General features: G+C 38.4%; 1 protein-coding gene across 1 annotated transcript in view; it reads right to left on the reverse strand.

Moving 5' to 3' along the window:
• mrc1a (mannose receptor, C type 1a) overlaps positions 1–12271 on the reverse strand; it is a 48639-nt gene extending 36368 nt beyond the window's left edge. The window contains exons 1-9 of the mRNA XM_062993096.1: positions 12199–12271; positions 11122–11523; positions 9182–9355; positions 7245–7400; positions 4940–5053; positions 4720–4860; positions 4425–4607; positions 981–1138; positions 751–864 (exon numbers count right to left, since the gene is read on the reverse strand). Coding sequence (XP_062849166.1) covers positions 751–864; positions 981–1138; positions 4425–4607; positions 4720–4860; positions 4940–5053; positions 7245–7400; positions 9182–9355; positions 11122–11523; positions 12199–12271 — 1515 coding nt within the window. The remainder of the gene's footprint in view (positions 1–750; positions 865–980; positions 1139–4424; positions 4608–4719; positions 4861–4939; positions 5054–7244; positions 7401–9181; positions 9356–11121; positions 11524–12198) is intronic.
• Positions 12272–18845: the final 6574 nt, after the last annotated feature.

Below are 18845 nucleotides of genomic sequence, written 5' to 3' on the forward strand. Positions count from 1 at the left end.
AACCTAGTGAGCTGCCTTGCTGTCTTACTGCCTACATAGGTAGCTGCCTAAGTAGAGAGGATTCTAAAAAGTCATTCGAACGCACTATTTAGACAGCGATTCCATCCGTTTTCGCTAACTAAGCTAACACAGTTAGCCTCATGCCATTCAAACCAATGGGATGAGGTGGCACAACACACTAGCATGTCAACTAACATCTCCCTCCGTGTACCGAAAACGGTTAAATTCGCTGACAAGCCCGAATTTGCAAATAAAAACATTTATACCCGTTTATACAAATTAAATTCCATAATAATTTATTTACGTTTCAAAATAATTCCGTTTGTTTCTCCGCACCGTGTGCCATGTTTTTAATTTTTCTGTGAGAAAAGTTGTGCAGCACTGAATGCTGGGATTGCCTCCACCGCTGAGGCAGCATCGGATGCTCACTCGTTCAGTCAAAATAGCAATGAAATTTTAAGACACCTTACTAGTGAGGGTATTAAGGCATCTTGGATTTCGAACAGCCTCCTTCTAGGGAGCGTGCATACAATATGACGTAAAATGCTGTCTATATAGAGAGCTCACTAGGTTTTCGAACACACCCATTGTGTGTCCATTTAAAGTGGATATATGTACTGATTTTCTAGACACCATAATTTGTAAACAGTTATTGGTAGTTTTGTACCTGGATTTTGCTGAATGTAAGTAAGTCAAAGGTGCAGAAATTCCTTTTTTAGCTAATGTAGAAAGGAAGTATGTATGACTTACAGTGGGACATCCAGGACTGATCACTTCAGGTGAGCCTGCGGGTTTACTGGAGGCTTTCTTCTTACACAGATAGCCATATTCCTTCTCACACATGTGATCTGCCCACTTCCCCTCCTAAATCAGTGCAGAAACAGTATGCAGTTAAGACTGGAATCCTTTAAGAAAATGTGCCACACAGTCTACCAGGGTAATATAGGAGATTTACATGTGAGACGTAATGGTTGCTGTACCTTTCCTCTCATCAGAACACAGTCCTCTCTATGGTTAGTGGTGTGGGAAGGTTCTCCCACCAGCCACTTGGCAAAAGTGACGTGGGTTCTATCTGACCATTCAAACAGGTTCTGTGTCTTCTGATCATTCAGACCTATCCATAATTCATCAGTGGGCACTGCAAAACAAAGACATTCATATAAGCCTAGTTCCAATATCTGGCTAATGAAGAGTGTAACTTCTTATGTTCAATTAACTAATAATGAACAGTTCTTCACCTTGTGGAAAACCTTATGTCCACTTACCTAAGCGAGTGAGTGGGTAAGTAAGTGAGAGTTAAACAACAGGGTCATAACAGGCTTTGCATCATACCATGTTTAATCTTTGCTTTGTACACACCCAACTATTACAGCAAGTAACACATTCAAAAACAATTCCAGTCTGGATAGTTGGCAAAAATAGTAATAGAAATTTAGAGAGAGTTTACATATTATTTAGTATTGAAGGAGGAGTTTTACAAGAGATGATTAGACAGTGAGATGATTAGCCAGAGTAAATAGGACAATTTCTTGTTGCAAAAGGTTCTTTCTGCTGTAAATTCAGAACATTTGCCTGTAGGTGAGTAGGCCTTTAGGATTAACTGAAGGTTAAAATCTAGATCTGAGTCCATTTTTCTCTTTCCACATTTCATGATGCCCACATTTCAAGATCCATCTACCAAAGCTGATTTCATGACTGAAAATATTGGAACCACTTCTCCCAGAAAACAGTTACAATTACAGTGGGGTCAAAAAGTATTTAGTCAGCCACTGATTGTGCAGGTTCTCCTACTTAGAAAGATGAGAGAGGTCTGTAATTTTCATCATAGGTACACTTCAACTATGAGAGACAAAATGAGAAAAAAAAAATCCAGGAAATCACATTGTAGGATTTTTAAAGAATTTATTTGTAAATTATGGTGGAAAATAAGTATTTGGTCAATAACAAAAGTTCAACTCAATACTTTGTAACATAACCTTTGTTGGCAATGACAGAGGTCACACGTTTCCGGTAAGTCTTCACCAGGTTTGCACACACTGTAGCTGGTATTTTGGCCCATTCCTCCATGCAGATCTCCTCTAGAGCAGTGATGTTTTGGGGCTGTCGCTGGGCAACACGGACTCCACAAATGTTCTATGGGGTTGAGGTCTGGGAACTGGCTAGGCCACTCCAGGACCTTGAAATGCTTTTTATGGAGCCACTCCTTCGTTGCCCGAGCGGTGTGTTTGGGATCATTGTCATGCTGGAAGACCCAGCCACGTTCCATCTTCAATGCTCTCACTGATGGAAGGAGGTTTTGGCTTAAAATCTCACGATACATGGCCCCGTTCATTCTTCCCTTAACACGGATTAGTCGTCCTGTCCCCTTTGCAGAAAAACAGCCCCAAAGCATGATGTTTCCACCCCCATGCTTCACAGTAGGTATGGTGTTCTTGGGATGCAACTCAGCATTCTTCTTCCTTCAAACACGACGAGTTGAGTTTTTACCAAAAAGTTCCATTTTGGTTTCATCTGACCACATGATATTCTCCCAATCCTCTTCTGGATCATCCATATTCTCTCTGGCAAACTTCAGACGGGCCTGGACATGTACTGGCTTAAGCAGGGGGACACGCCTGGCACTGCAGGATTTGAGTCCCTCTCGGCGTAGTGTGTTACTGATGGTCCCTTTGTTACTTTGGTCCCAGCTCTCTGCAGGTCATTCATCAGGTCCCTCCGTGTAGTTCTGGGATTTTTGCTTACCGTTCTCATGATTATTTTGACCCCACGGGATCAAGGGAGATTATCAATGGTCTTGTATGTCTTCCATTTTCTTACAATTGCTCCCACAGTTGATTTATTCACACCAACCTGCTTGTTATTGTAGATTCACTCTTCCCAGCCTGGTGCAGGTCTACAATTTTCTTCCTGGTGTCTTTCGACAGCTCTTTGGTCTTGGCCATGGTTGACTGTTTGAGGCTGTGGACAGGTGTCTTTTATACAGATAACGAGGTCAAACAGGTGCCATTAATACAGGTAACGAGTGGAGGACAGAAGAGCTTCTTAAAGAATAAGTTACAGGTCTGTGAGAGGCAGAAATCTTGCTTGTTTGTTATTGACCAAATACTTATTTTCCACCATAATTTACAAATAAATTCTTTAAAAATCCTACAATGTGATTTCCTGGATTTTTTTTCCTCATTTTGTCTCTCAGAGTTGAAGTGTACCTATGATGAAAATTACAGACCTCTCTCATCTTTCTAAGTAGGAGAACTTGCACAATCAGTGGCTGACTAAATACTTTTTGGCCCCACTGTACAAATGCTATTGTATCACATGATAAATGTATATAAATAAATAGTTCACAAAGAACTCTAGGAATTGACTGAACAGCATTATTGGCACCCTCAACTCAACATTTGGTAGCACACCATTTGGAAACAATAACTAAAACCAATCTCTTACTAAAATGACCACACTTCTTTTGTCAACTGCTCCAGGTTGCCTGCTCCCAACAGATGTTTAGATATTTATTCACAAGATTTTTGATAGGGACTCATTGCAGAACATTCCAGTGCTTTGTCCTAATACATTTCTGGGTGCTTTTTAAAATATACTTTGGGTTATTGTCCTGTTGTAAAACCAATGTTTTCTGAGGGAGATCCAGCTTTCTGATATTAAGCCCTAAATTACAGTTGGTAGTCTTCTGAATTCATGAAGCCAAGGCATTCAGTGCCAGAAGAAACATGGCAAGCCACCACATTTAACTGTAGGGTATGTTTTCTTTTCTTTGAAGGCTTTGTAATGATGTACTTAACCAAAAAATGTCTTGTTTTGGTCTGATCTGTCCAAAGGCTGTTCCAGAAAAGGTGTGGCTTTCTTAGATAAGTTCTGGCAAATTCCAGTTTTGTTTTAGCAGTGCAGTCCTCCTTGGTCTATGATTTCATTTAGATGACACAGATGTGGGCTGACACTGTTGTACTTTGTGTCTGCAGGTCAGCTTAAATTAGATTGAAGGTCGATTTAGATTTTTCATTTAGCATTGAAATAACCCTGTTTTTCTTTGGTCCACATTCAGGGACAAAACTTTATATGGCTGCCCATCAACAGTATGTATTTGCATAGACTCTCTCACCAAAAGTATGTGGTCACCCCCCTACTTACTGAGCTAAGGTGTTTCAGCCACACTTATTACAGGTGTATAAAATTAATTGTATAAAATACACTAACTGCTTTAAGCCTAGTGGCAAGTTTGGTAATGCTCTTTCCTAATAAAACTGTGGACAAAGTCTTTGATCCGAGCATCATACATCAAATGTCACCATGTAAAGTTGTTGTCTAATTATGTAGGCATTTATGCATCATTCTTAAATCAATATGCTTTACAATACTTGACTTGACATTGATTGGCATACAAGTAAAATGTGTGTAAAGTGTGATTTTACCGTATCCGCTCTGTGATATAACAAAGCTGTGCTCCTCTATGTTGTGAATACTGGCCAAATCAGCTCCTTCTTTATGGCAGGCTGACAGAGCATCTTTCCACATCAACTTAGTGCGCTGGAGAGAATAACAGTGACCGGCGTACGGCACCCAGGTCAGAGGGCAGAACGTGGGCTGATCTTTACCTATCAATCACACATAAATAGAAAGATAGAAAGAAATAGTGACATCCCTTGAACATGTACAGTGCATATTTCTATTTATGATGGGACATGCATGAATCTATACAGGTCTTACCAATTATAGGTGTGATAGCAGTGGAGTTGCCCTTGCGGCAAATGTAGCCCAGTTTACTACTGCAGGACATACTTTCCCATTTAGATGCCTTTCCAGCATTTAATGCAGCACAGTTCATGCCAGGCTCCAGTAAAGGATGGCCTAAATGATAAGATAAGCATGTTTCAATAGCCTGCCTTTTAAAAACATTTAAAACAGCTGTGTATGTGTATTCACTCACCTGGAGCCCAGTTCAAAAATCTGAAAGGGTTTTCATTGCTCCACTGCCAGCCACTTTCAAAATCCAGACTATTTAGCCCAATCCAAAGTAATGAGCCAAGTGTATTAGTCAACCCTGCAATAATGGAAATTTAATGTTACTTTTTTCTCCTTTCTATTTGCAAAATGCAACAAAATACATTACAAAATACACAGTATAATGTTAACACCTAAACTATAAACATTTCTATATAACAAGTCTTAAAGCCACTGAAATCTTAAAAAATAGTTGTTGATTGTAATCACAGTTTATTAATTTGTTAAAACTGCTAAGAAGTGCTGCCATGTTTTTTGTTTGTTTGTTTGTTTAGTTTTTTATGTGTTCTACAGCACCACTATGTACTCGTTGAATCAGCTACATGCACATAATATCAGTTTACACTGACTCAATTTGTCCTATGATGCTCTACAGTGCCATTACTGTATAATGGATACCTTTAAATAAAATCCCTATTTCTTCATGACGTGACAATAGTTTTTTTAAAGTACTCCCTAGGGCCTAGGCCGTGTGGCTATATTTATTACAGAAGCACAACAACTGTTCATACGTTGCCTTTTGAGTGCCTGAAGAATACCCATACTCCATTTCTGACCTTGCCCTACAAGGGCTAAGATTTCTCCAGATTCTGTAAACTTTATCAAAATATAATGTTTACTATTTTAGATGGTGAAAGACTTAATGTGGCAAATTACTCTAGTCTAGTAGGGACGGATACAGTATACAGGGTGAGTCAAAAGTCGAAGACACTTTTTTATTTCAGAAACAAAAGGGAAAATGACATATCTGAATACCCCAGCAAGTAATGGGTGAGGGGGCCTATCTTTTCAGGATGGGGCTCCACCACACTACGAAGCAGGTGTTCGTCAGTGGCTGGATATTCAATTCCCTGGCCATTGGATTGGCCGTCGTGGTCCTGTGGAATGGCTGCCCAGATCACCCGACCTCACACCACTGTGAGGACACAAATTGTGTCTGCTGAGAAAATCCACAACAAACACCACCTTCAGCACAGCATCATGGAGGCTTGTGACAGCATTTCTCCAGAGATTCTCATGCGGGTTCATAACAGTTGGATCCAGCACCTTTAGCTCTGTGTTCAGCACCAGGGACAACACATTGAACATGTCAAACAGCTGTGCATCACAGGGAACGTTCCCGGTTGTTGTTGAAACTTTCTGTGTTGATAACTTTTGAACCACAAGAGATATTGCAAATCTGATTGCGACAATCGATTTCTGAGAAAATTCTGGTCTTCTCTGATATGCTACATGACCACCTTCCCATTGGAAAAACTTGCCCTTGATCCAATATGGCGGCTTTCAAGATGGCGGCCATGTTCCAGACATAGCCTAAAGATAGGCCCCCTCACCAATTACTTGCTGGGGTATTCAGATATGCCAATTTCCACATTTTCAAAGAGTGTCCTGCGACTTTTGACTTTTGACCTGTAGAATGCAGATCGACATACTTCCAAAAAGTCCCTGTCTATCTGTCATAACTATGGATGTAAGTACCAGTAGTTTAAAAATACCAGATGATATGTCAGCTAAGATAAAATTTGGTCTTGCAAGTATTAAGAAATAATTTAAATGCAGGTAAAGTAATAATATATAAAACAGAAATCTTTGTATTGAAGGGAAAAATAATGATTCTTTACAGTCTATACAGTTTTTAAAGACTTTGCAGTAAAAAGTAAATAAACATTATACAGTGGTACCTTGTAAAAATTATTGAAACTCAACGCCCTTCATTGAGAAATTTGTATTCTTAAACTCAACGTTTCCCTTGAACTCAAAGTGTTCATTTTTTTATTTTTTATTTATTTATTTAATTTCAAATTAACAATGAACAGTCACTTTGTTCTGTGCTTGGCTTGAGAGGTGCGGTAAGATGTCATCAAAGTGCACATATGAGACGAATCTGCATTTGTGTGGCTGTTTCACTGTTTCACTTTTAAACTTGTGTTATAGCTCAGGGTTCTGAGAAATTGTGAGAATCAGCTTTTTATTTCAGTGTTTTTATATTATATTTGGGTTATTTTCATGTATAAGTGTAAAAACAACCACATTATTTTACATTAGCCTAAAATATATGCAAGTCCACAGGACCATGGAATACATTAACAGGTTTCCCATACATCCTTATGGGAAAAAATATCTTGAAACTCAGCGCCTTTTAAATCCAACGCCATTCCCAGAACCAACTGACGTTGAGTTTCAAGGTACCACTGTATGTCAAAAACTATATGGGCAAAGTATTTATCTACCTGAAATATATGTGTGCTCATGCAGCTCCATGATACTGAGTAGATCAGCGTCCTGCTGCTGGCAGCTCTTGCGGGCCTGATGCCAGGTCAGTACTGACTGATGGTTTCTCTGGTACAGCACACCCGTTACTGGATCAGTGTCCCAACCAGATGATGCTAGTACACCACAAATAAATACAAAGTTCAAATAAAATTCGCAGTTTATACTAAATAGGTTATTAGTGGTTTATGAGCAATAAAAGCAGAGTAATACCCTCTAGAGAGTAGAGCCCTCTAAATACCTTTAAGGCAAAAAATTGTTACATCTGCAATAAAACAGGAAGATAAATAGCAAAAAGGAAACAACTTCACAGGAAGTGTGTATCAGCAGGTCAGTCACCAGACCTGGATTTGGGATTCTAGTTTTATGGCCCCAATACAGGACACAGTAAAACAGGAAAATAGGTTTTAACTACCACAGCACTTTCGCTCAAACGTTGTTTTAGTTCTTTCCTTTGAATTCTACAATTCCAGTCTCAAACAAATGCAGTCTTATCGGGGGCATTATGTTGGCATCTTTTCACCTGTTCTAGAGGTTCATCTTACAATTATCACATTTACAGCATTTTATTCAAAGTGACTTCTCGTAAAGGGGATTAATGGGAAAATGAATGGAGAAATGATGTCAATGTAGCAGGTAATCAGTCCATAATTAAATTAAAAAAGATACAATGTTAGGGATGCAATTCACAGATTGCATACTGATACATTCTGATACGGTAAGGTGAGCTGGTTATGCTATCGGTGCATATTAATTGCTTGGTTTGGGTCCAGTTGTCCAAACCAATACACCGTTATTCTAACTGGAATGATGGAACATTTCACAGTTAACAATTAACAATGAAGTCACTTTGTTCTGCGCTCGGCTTGAGCGGTGCAGTAAGATGTCATCAAAGTGTGCATATGAGACGAATCTGCACACTGAAAGTTCCACATGTATCTGCGTTTAGCTGGATTTTCCTCCTGTTTCACCTTTAAACTTGTGTTACAGCTCGGGGTTCTGAGAAATTGTAAGAATCAGCTTTTTATTTCAGTTTTTTATATTATAAAAAAAAAACATTTTTGACCTTGGCAGTCACCACATAAATTTCTTCCAATGCTGAGGCTACTAATTTCAAGCAGGCGGTAAAGAAGTTTGTGTGCAGATTAGGACACAGACCTCTCAGATTGCTGCTAAGCAGTGATATTTTTCTCTCTGCGCAGTCTATTACATTGAGTATATCATACCAAAATAATTTATGTTGAGTTATTGTTTGCATTTATTCATTAATAATTAGCAGGTATTTTTTTATTATGTATTGGTTTAATATATTTTGAGTAAGTGTATCATTTGAACAGTGTATTGGCCTATTTTGGCTTATTTTAAGCATGTATCAAGGACATTCATGTTTAAAATAAGCCAAAGTTTGCCAGATTTCTGACAGGTTTTGCTTAAGGCCAGTGTTGAGTAATGTTTTAATTACTATTCCAGTACCCTAACCACTGAGCTACTTCTGCCCTATAATTTATAGAACAATTTGTGCATTGCTGTGTATTTTAATCTATACTGCATTTTCTGGAATTCTCCAGTATCATTTCTGAGCATCAATGTCTTTCTAATTGTCAACTGATTTCTGTTTCTAAAACCAGCAGATGTAAACATATTAATCTAAACTGCTCTTAAATCAATGTACCTTCTGCACTGCTATGATGCAGTCCATGCATTAAACAGTGTGTTGCATACCTGAGAACAGTCTCCATACATTAGATACAACATTCTTTTTCAAAGGCTTAATTAAAGCAAAATGTCCAAAAGCAGGTAGGACACTGCTGCTGTGGATTTTTACCAAACTGCAAGTAATAGTTTAACAAATACTTTACATTTTTAACTTCTACAACAAATAAGTGTGTTGTCTTACATTTGACAGGGCAAAAACCCCATTTCTTATCCTTGTCATAGTCTGTAATTGTAGCGCACCACAGCACTCCATCAGATCGTCCATCCAAGGTGCAGTCAGCATACCACTTTTGATTAAATAGAAATGGAAACTGGCATGGGCTACCCAAAGCATTTCCACCAATGGTGAACATCTCTAGAGAAAACAAAAAAAAAATATTACATTAGATATTACTGTACTTTAACATGTTGTGGATTTGGAGTTTGAATGAATATAATTTGAATTTTTATCCATCAATCTACATTTATTACCCATAATGAAGTGAAATCATGTTTTTAAAGATTTTAAATTTAGATATTAAAAATCAAAACTGAAATCTCTTATCTAGAAAATGATTTAGACCCTTTGTTATAGATTTCCAAATTGTGGTCGGGTGCATTTTGGTTGCTTGTTATCATTAAGATATGTCTACAACTCAGTTTGAGTCCAACAGTTTTGAATTGATTTGAAGTTTGAAAAGGCACACACCCATAAGGGTCCACAATTTTTACAGCATTGTGCAAGATTCTAATATGGTAAGGTAAGCTGGTTATGCTATAGATGCTTTGGTTGCTTGGTTTGGGTACAGTTGTCCTCTTGGAGAAAATGCTATACAAAGAAATCTAAATCAATACAAAGTTATACTAACTGGAATGATGGAACATTTCCATCATTGCAGGATGACAATGCTGCCTTCCACAGGACATAATAGGGTCAGTCAATGTTGCAATAAGTATTACAATGGCTAGAGTTATATGCTTTGACTGAGGCTACTAATCTCATGCAGGCTGTGTAGAAGTTTGTGTGCAGCTTGAGACACAGACCTCTCAGATTGCTGATAAGCAGTGATATTTTCTCTCTGTGCAGTCTAATGCATCAATGATATGGTACCACAATATTTCATGTTATTGTATGCATTTATTTATTAATAATTGACAGGCATTTCTATTATGTATTGGTTAAGCCAAAGCTTGCCAGATCTCTGACAGTGTGTTGCATCCAAAATTCACACTTTAATGTACGGTTTACAGTGGCTTAAACAGTGAATTAAAAATTGCCGGAGGTTAGCTGATTTCAGTACATTGCTCTCAGATGTTTTGTTACAGTGTGTTGTCCTGTCCAGGGCATATCCCTGCCTTTGGCTCAGTGTTTCTGGGCAGAAACAAAACCCACAGTGACTGACCAGGACGAAGCTGTTTTTAATGCATCTTTGGCTTTCAGTGAATGTCTTTATATAAAGTAACTGACAATTGTTGTTGAAAACAATCCAAATAATTAAGGGCAGTGTTGAGACTTGTTCCAGTGATGTTTTAATTATTCTGTATCATTTAACACTTGTTTCTTAAACTAGCAGATGTTCTGTAAATATATTAATCTAGACTGATCGTAATCACTGTACCTTCTGCACTGCTATCATGCAGTCCATGCATTGAAACTATCCATAGCAACCATAGCCACATCTGGGCATAAGCCACCTAGGCAGCAGCTGTGGACTTGATCATCAATGGGGGGATAGATGAAGCTTCCTAAGATAATACTCATTTGTAACTTACAGTAACTTTTTTGTGGTTGTCCCCCTCCTATCTTCCCAAACTAGTTGTTTTGTCTAGGACCCATACAGAGCCTCAGCATGCATGGAGAGTCCCACTGCTCTGTCACTTGGAAGGTGATTTTTCTTAGCTTTTTTTTATTCTATTGGGTATAGTAATCAGCCTAGTGTTATAACAATTTAAATTGGTCCTAATAGCAGTAGTACACTAAGTAGTGATACTATTTTTTTCCATATTCTTTAATTTTTAGGTCATGTGATCAAGATACCTGCCAGAATTCAGAATATGTTCAAAAACTGTACAACCAAAACTGTACAAAACATGTACAGTTTCAGTCCCTGTACTTATGTATAAATACAATATAGACCATACCCTGGTATCCATGGGAGCACAGGTCGTTCTTGGTGCTGTAGAGCTGCCAGCGGCTCCAACTGCCATCCCCAGTGTACAGCAGTAGATTTGGCTCATGTCGATTGCCATAATTCAGATGCAACGGCTGTCCCTTCAGACCAAACAGAGTCTCGTTTTTGCACTCCCAGGTCTGCAGAGTACTGAGCTCACTGCAGGGAAGCAGGACCACTCTGACCCACTCTTTAAGATCCTGAGCTCCCAGGCAGAGTTTGTGGGAGATGCTCAGAATCCTAGAAGATGAGATCCAGCGGAAGCGCTGAGCATTCGAGGATGGATCACAGCTTGCAGCATGGACCATGTTCGGATCCACCACCTTTAAGCACTTGTTGTGAGCCTCGTTATAGATGAGGAAGGAACTGCTGTCTAAATAAAGCAAGGAGAAATGTTTAATGCTGCAGCGTGAAACTTTTTTTCTTAAAAAATAAAGAAGTAGTACAATCTACATAATACCATTTAGAGAGATTTCCAAATGCCTATACATGTACAGCCTCAAATATGGTTTATATTGCAAATAATGTATAATCAAACTATTGTCTGTAGTTGGAATTATACTAATGCCAAATTACAATTAAAGTCAAGCATTTATGTACACTGAAATGACATGTATGTCATGAATTTTGTTGATTTCTTTATTTTCTGTGTTTTATTTCTTGCATGGCAACCACTAATCGAATGCAGATGTAAAGCTTGCTTGACTGTAATAAGCATCACCCATGTTTCAGCAGCTTTCAATTCATGCCAGATCTGGTTTTGGTGTTTTTTGGGATGCTGTCTGACCAACTGGAATATGGTGCCCAAGGTAAAAGTACTTTTTTACTTTTACCATCAGTCACAAAAATGAACACTTGCATTATTAAAATCATCATTAAAATTCCAAACATTTTACATAAACTATAAACTGTTAGCAGGTTTGGTGCACTGTATATCACACTGGGAATCTATTTATCATTTACCTTTAAAACTTAGTTTCTAGACTACGAAACTACTAGACTAGACAAAATTTTACATATACAATATGTACATACAACATCTACATACCAAGCTGCACAGTGCGGTGTGAAGCCATGCAGATGAACAGCATCACAAACAGAAAAAAGTTGAGCCTCTTCATATTTGTCCTTTAGCGCATAATTTGGGAAGAATAATCCAGAAAGAACTGTTTTTTATGTATTATTGTGAATGGATTTCTGCTCAAGTGAACAGAGTGAAACTAACAAAGTGTGAGACTAACACACCCCCAACACACAGGTTTTAAAGTTTGAGTGTAAATTGTTTTGGGGTGGGAGTTAAGGACAGGAACAATGTGTTTCCTTAACACAGAAAGGATCTCTCTATCTCTTTCACTCACTCACTCACTCACTCATTCTTTTACTTTTTTACTTATTCACTTACTCACCTATCCTCTTGAGTGCCAATGCACATATACAGAAATATTTTTATTTATTTATTATTTATGTTCCATGATTAAATGATATGTACATTTATATTACATTGGGTTAAATAATGAACCACATTATGACCTTTGCTCCCTGTGAGTTTTTCTGGGTGCTCCAGCTGCCAAAAACATGCCCCGAGATGGACTGGTGAATTATGTTTGTGGCCCTGTTATGTCTGACTGAATTAATTCATGTGATTAGACATGATTTATTATATTAATACATTATATTAAATATAGAATATTATACACTGATCAGCAATGACATTAAAACCACCTCCTTGTTTCTACACTTACTGTTCATTTTATCAGCTCCACTTACCATACAGAAGCACGTTGAAGTTCTACAATTACTGACTGTAGTCCATTTGTTTCTCTACATACTTTTTTAGCTTGCTTTTACCCTGTTCTTCAATGGTCAGGACCCCCACAGGACCACCACATAGTAGGTATTATTTAGGTGGTGGATCATTCTCAGCACTGCAGTGACAATGACATGGTGGTGGTGGGTTAGTGTATGTTGTGCTGGTATATGTGGATCATACAAAGCAGTGCTGCTGGAGTTTTTAAATACCGTGTCCACTCTATTAGACACTCCTACCTGGTTGGTCCACCTTGTAGATGTAAAGTCAGAGACAGTCGCTCATCTATTGCTGCTATTTGAGTTGGTCATCTTCTATACCTTCATCAGTGGTCACAGGATGCTGCACACAGGGTGCTGTTGGCTGGATGTTTTTGGTTGGTTGACTATTCTTAGTCCAGTAGTGACAGTGAGGTGTTTAAAACTCCATCAGCATTGCTGTGTCTTATCCACTCATACCAGCACAACACACACTAACACACCACCACCATGTCAGTGTCACTGTAATGCTGAGAATGACCCACAACCCAAATAATACCTACTCTGTGGTGGTCCTGAGAGAGTCCTGACCATTGAAGAACAGCATGAAAGGGGGCTAACAAAGCATGCAGAGAAACAGATGGACTACAGTCAGTAATTGTAGAACTACAAAGTGCTTCTATATGGTACAGTGGGGCCAAAAAGTATTTAGTCAGCCACTGATTGTGCAAGTTCTCCTACTTAGAAAGATGAGAGAGGTCTGTAATTTTCATCATAGGTACACTTCAACTATGAGAGACAAAATGAGAAAAAGAAATCCAGGAAATCACATTGTAGGATTTTTAAAGAATTCATTTGTAAATTATGGTGGAAAATAAGTATTTGGTCAATAACAAAAGTTCAACTCAATACTTTGTAACATAACCTTTGTTGGCAATGACAGAGGTCACACGTTTCCTGTAAGTCTTCACCAGGTTTGCACACACTGTAGCTGGTATTTTGGCCCATTCCTCCATGCAGATCTCCTCTAAAGCAGTGATGTTTTGGGGCTATCGCTGGGCAACACAGACTTTCAACTCCCTCCACAAATTTTCTATGGGGTTGAGGTCTGGAGACTGGCTAGGCCACTCCAGGACCTTGAAATGCTTTTTACGGAGCCACTCCTTCATTGCCCTTCAATGCTCTCAGTGATGGAAGGAGATTTTGGCTTAAAATCTCACGATACATGGCCCCGTTCATTCTTCTCTTAACACGGATCAGTTCGTCCTGTCCCCTTTGCAGAAAAACATGTTTCCACCCCCATGCTTCACAGTAGGTATGGTGTTCTTGGGATGCAACTCAGCATTCTTCTTCCTCCAAACACGACGAGTTGAGTTTTTACCAAAAAGTTCCATTTTGGTTTCATCTGACCACATGATATTCTCCCAATCCTCTTCTGGATCATCCATATGCTCTCTGGCAAACTTCAGACGGGCCTGGACATGTACTGGCTTAAGCAGGGGGACACGCCTGGCACTGCAGGATTTGAGTCCCTCTCGGCGTAGTGTGTTACTAATGGTAGCCTTTGTTACTTTGGTCCCAGCTCTCTGCAGGTCATTCATCAGGTCCCTCTGTGTAGTTCTGGGATTTTTGCTTACCGTTCTCACGATCATTTTGACCCCACGGGATGAGATCTTGCGTGGGGCCCCAGATCGAGGGAGATTATCAATGGTCTTGTATGTCTTCCATTTTTTTACAATTGCTCCCACAGTTGATTTATTCACACCAACCTGCTTGTTATTGTAGATTCACTCAGACCCAGCCTGGTGCAGGTCTACAATTTTCTTCCTGGTGTCCTTCGACAGCTCTTTGGTTTTGGCAATGGTTGAGTTTGGAGTCTGACTGTTTGAGGCTGTGGACAGGTGTCTTTTATACAGATAACGAGGTCAAACAGGTGCCATTAATACAGGTAACGAGTGGAGGACAGAAGAGCTTCTTAAAGAAGAAGTTATAAGTCTGTGAGAGCCAGAAATCTTTCTTGTTTGTGGGTGACCAAATACTTATTTTCCACCATAATTTACAAATAAATTCTTTAAAAATCCTACAATGTGATTTCCTGGATTTTTTTTTTCTCATTTTGTCTCTCATGGTTGAAGTGTACCTATGATGAAAATTACAGACCTCTCTCATCTTTCTAAGTAGGAGAATTTGCACAATCAGTGGCTGACTAAATACTTTTTGGCCCCACTGTAATTGGAGCTGATAAAATGGACAGTGAGTGTGTAAACAAGGAGGTGGTTTTAATGTTATGGCTGATTGGTGTATATGGTGAATGTAAGGAGTAAATGAATGGGAAAGAAATACAGTTATTTTTAGATCTTAGATCTAAAAATCTTGATTGAAAAAATTTCCCACCTTTTATTTTCCTGTAAAATATTGTTAAACTAAAATTCAATGATAAAGACACATTTGATATGATAAGATATGATCTAGTAGAATGCAAGGGGGGCATGATGACCTAGCTCTTCTTGGTCAGGACAGCATAGGAACTTACAATCAGGGAATAAGGAAAATAAAAATGTGATGAAATAGCAAAAAAATACCATTCCATTTGAGACCAGACCAATGGTTTGGTTAAAACTAGAACAACTAACTTTAGAGGTTAACACCAAGACAAAACCAAGCCTTTTATTGACCAAAAATGCCTCATACCAAACAAATACAAGACAAAACAAAGATTTAATGGTCGAAACCAAGACAAAGCTAATGGATGGATGGATGGATGGATGGATGGATGAAAATGCTGATAAAGTAAATGAAACAGGCAATAGGAACTCTGGAGGACCTGCAGCTCAGCAAGAAGGAAATTTGTTTCAAACACTGAAGCACAAAGCAGGGAAATCCTGTTTCCTTCCCCAGTCCAAGAAAAAGTTGAGGTTTGCACATGTGATTAAAATGAAAAGCTAGATCAATAAAAACAGACCACTTTTGCAGTAACGACTAAAGTAGATAACTCGGAAAAAAATTGTTTTACCCGACTTGTGCTGCTGTAACACTTTTTGCGCCTTGTAGGCTTAACTATAGATATATGCATTTATATCTGTTCATTTTAACCAGATTTTATTCAAGAGCTGTACATTTAACCCCTTTTAAATCTGAATAAGTCTTGTTATACAGGAAAGGGTTTTTGGAAGGCTTGCTTTCATTGATCCTTTGAGTTTGAGTGACTTTTAAGGGTGGTTTATTATTTGGGAGGTGGATCATTCTCAGCACTGCAGTTACACTGATATGGTGATGGTGTGTTAGTGTGTGTTGTGCTGGTATGAGTGGATAAGACACAGCAGTGCTGATGGAGTTTCGAAACACCTCATTGTCACTGCTGGACTGAGAATAGTCCACCAACCAAAAAAAATATCCAGCCAACAGTGCCCCGTTGGCAGCATCCTGTGACCACTGATGAAGGTCTAGAAGATGACCAACTCAAACAGCAGCAATAGATGAGCGATTGTCTCTGACTTTACATCTACAAGGTGAAGCAACTACATGTCTACATGTCTAATAGAATGGATAGTGAGTGGACACAGTATTTAAAAACTCCAGCAGCGCTGCTGTGCCTGATCCACAACACACACCACCATGTTATTGTCACTGCAGTGCTGAGAATGATCCACCACCTAAATAATACCTACTCTGTGGTGGTCCTGTGGGGGTTCTGACCATTAAAGAACAGGGTGAAAGCAGGCTAAAAAGGTATGTAAAGAAACAGATTGACTACAGTCAGTAATTGTAGAACTACAAAGTGCTTCTATGTTTTAATGTTATGGCTGATCGGTGTACATTTCTATGTAATGTCTCTATGATTCTATATGTTTCTTATTTGTTATTAGCCACCAAACCATTTACATGTTTTTGGCACAATTCTAATACTTACCTGGTGGAATTGGTAAAGTAAAATCAAATGGTACAGTTGATCGGAATTTCCTCACTAAAAATCACTGGCACAGACTTGACTTTTCAGTACAGTCCACATACTCTTGATATGGTTAAGTTCAAAATGTTTAAAAGCAGATTTCAAAAGCCTTTTCTAAAACTGATCATGCCATTTTAGAACAATTTCTGGAACATTTAACTGCATTTAAACATTAACCTCCTTTGAAAGTGTTTTGTTTTTAATTTCCATACTTTTTCTGCAATGCTCTAGTTTCACTGACAGAAAGACAACCCCAAAGTATAATACTACCACATCCATGCTTGGGTTAAATTATTGCATATTATGTAATAAAAGTGGACAGAACTCAACAGCAGTATGGCATTCCACAAATGTGGACAAATTGTTTTTAACCTAACTGTTAAGTCTGCTATGACCAGTCATTTCATGTTCATTTACTTGTTTGTTTGTTTATTTGGATTTTAATGTCATGTTTTACACTCTTTGGTTACATTCATGACAGACATGGTAGTTACTCGTTACACAAGACTCATCAGTTTACAAGGTTATAGCGAGAACAGAGCAAGGACCCAGACCGCCCCACCTGGGGATCGAACCCAGGTCATGTCTATTTAAATGAGTAAGAATAGAATCAGATTAATTAAATGTGTCCTATTACATGTCATTCTAAACTGCAAGAGGCGGGAGAAAAATGTGTGTGCATGTGTGTACTAAAACTACAGATCCAAACATTCATGAAAAAACAGGCATCCTGTCCCTGAAATACCAGTGTGAACTGGGAATTCCTTTGAAAATCATAAGACCGCTCAACCACTGCTAGAATACGTCATATGCCTGGAACAGGAAATCGGGTACACTGGATAAATTACTGTTATTATTCTTTTTAAAAGGGACACTAAAGAAAACCAGCATAGATGTTTTGATGAAGGCAGCCAGAAGAAAAAAATGTGTTTATGTAAAAAATAAAAACCCTTTGTGCAGTTTGTGTAACCTCTCCATCAGCATAATCGCACTGTGTCTTCTCCTGTAATACCTGATAAGATTAGAAAATAAAAAGCAGGGAATCTAAGTGTGTCTTCTTTTAACTGTTCCACCTACAATGGAGATTGGCAGGGTTACAGAACCAGAAGAGGCATGGAGGCACAGATACCTGACATGGCTGGGTTTTTGAATGCGCTTGATTCTGGCACAATCTTTTTATGCTGGCACTTTATTGCAGACAGTATGAACCCAAGATATTTCATTTCTGCATTTTAAGCCTGCAACACATTCCAAAAAAAATTGGCACTGAGGATACCAAGCGATGAAGTATTATAGGTGTTATTTTGTCGTATGTCTTAAGGTGTGCAACAGTTCTTCTTCAGCCATGCTTTTGTAATCTTTGTAGCACATGGTTTTGCATCGTCTTGTTAAAAAATGCATGGACGTCCTGGAACAAAATGTCATCTTGAAGGCAGCATATGTATTCTGGCTTTTGGACTTCTGGGTGGTCCTTTTTGTCTGTGGTCCAGAGCACATGGTATCCATTTCTTCCAAAAAAGATCTGAAATACTGATTCTGACAACGATACACGTTTCAATGCCCTAATGCACTGAAATTAATCAATATTCCTTAATGATATTATGCACAGTAGAGGGAGAAATATGCAAGTCCCTTTTAATAATTTTAGGGAACATGATTTTTGTTGACAGACTCCTTGAAGCCGTTCGTGGGTACTGCTTTTGTGTCCACAATAATGATTACACTACAATTTTATTTATTTGTTTATTTATTTGTACCAACTTTTTTCTTAAACATATTTAGCATACTTAACAGTATATTATTTTCTTTTTTTTGCACAGCCTTTCTAGGCAAAGTCCACCTTGAGTTCCAGTAGCATCTATCATTTATTACACTTTGACTTGTTTAAAATGTCTTTAATAATGTCCTGAAAGTGTCTGTATAAACATGTAAGTGTAAACTTTGCTTTGTACACAGGGGCA

This window comes from Trichomycterus rosablanca, chromosome 4 (genome assembly GCF_030014385.1).
Source record: "Trichomycterus rosablanca isolate fTriRos1 chromosome 4, fTriRos1.hap1, whole genome shotgun sequence".
In the NCBI taxonomy this organism is placed as follows: Eukaryota; Metazoa; Chordata; class Actinopteri; order Siluriformes; family Trichomycteridae; genus Trichomycterus; species Trichomycterus rosablanca.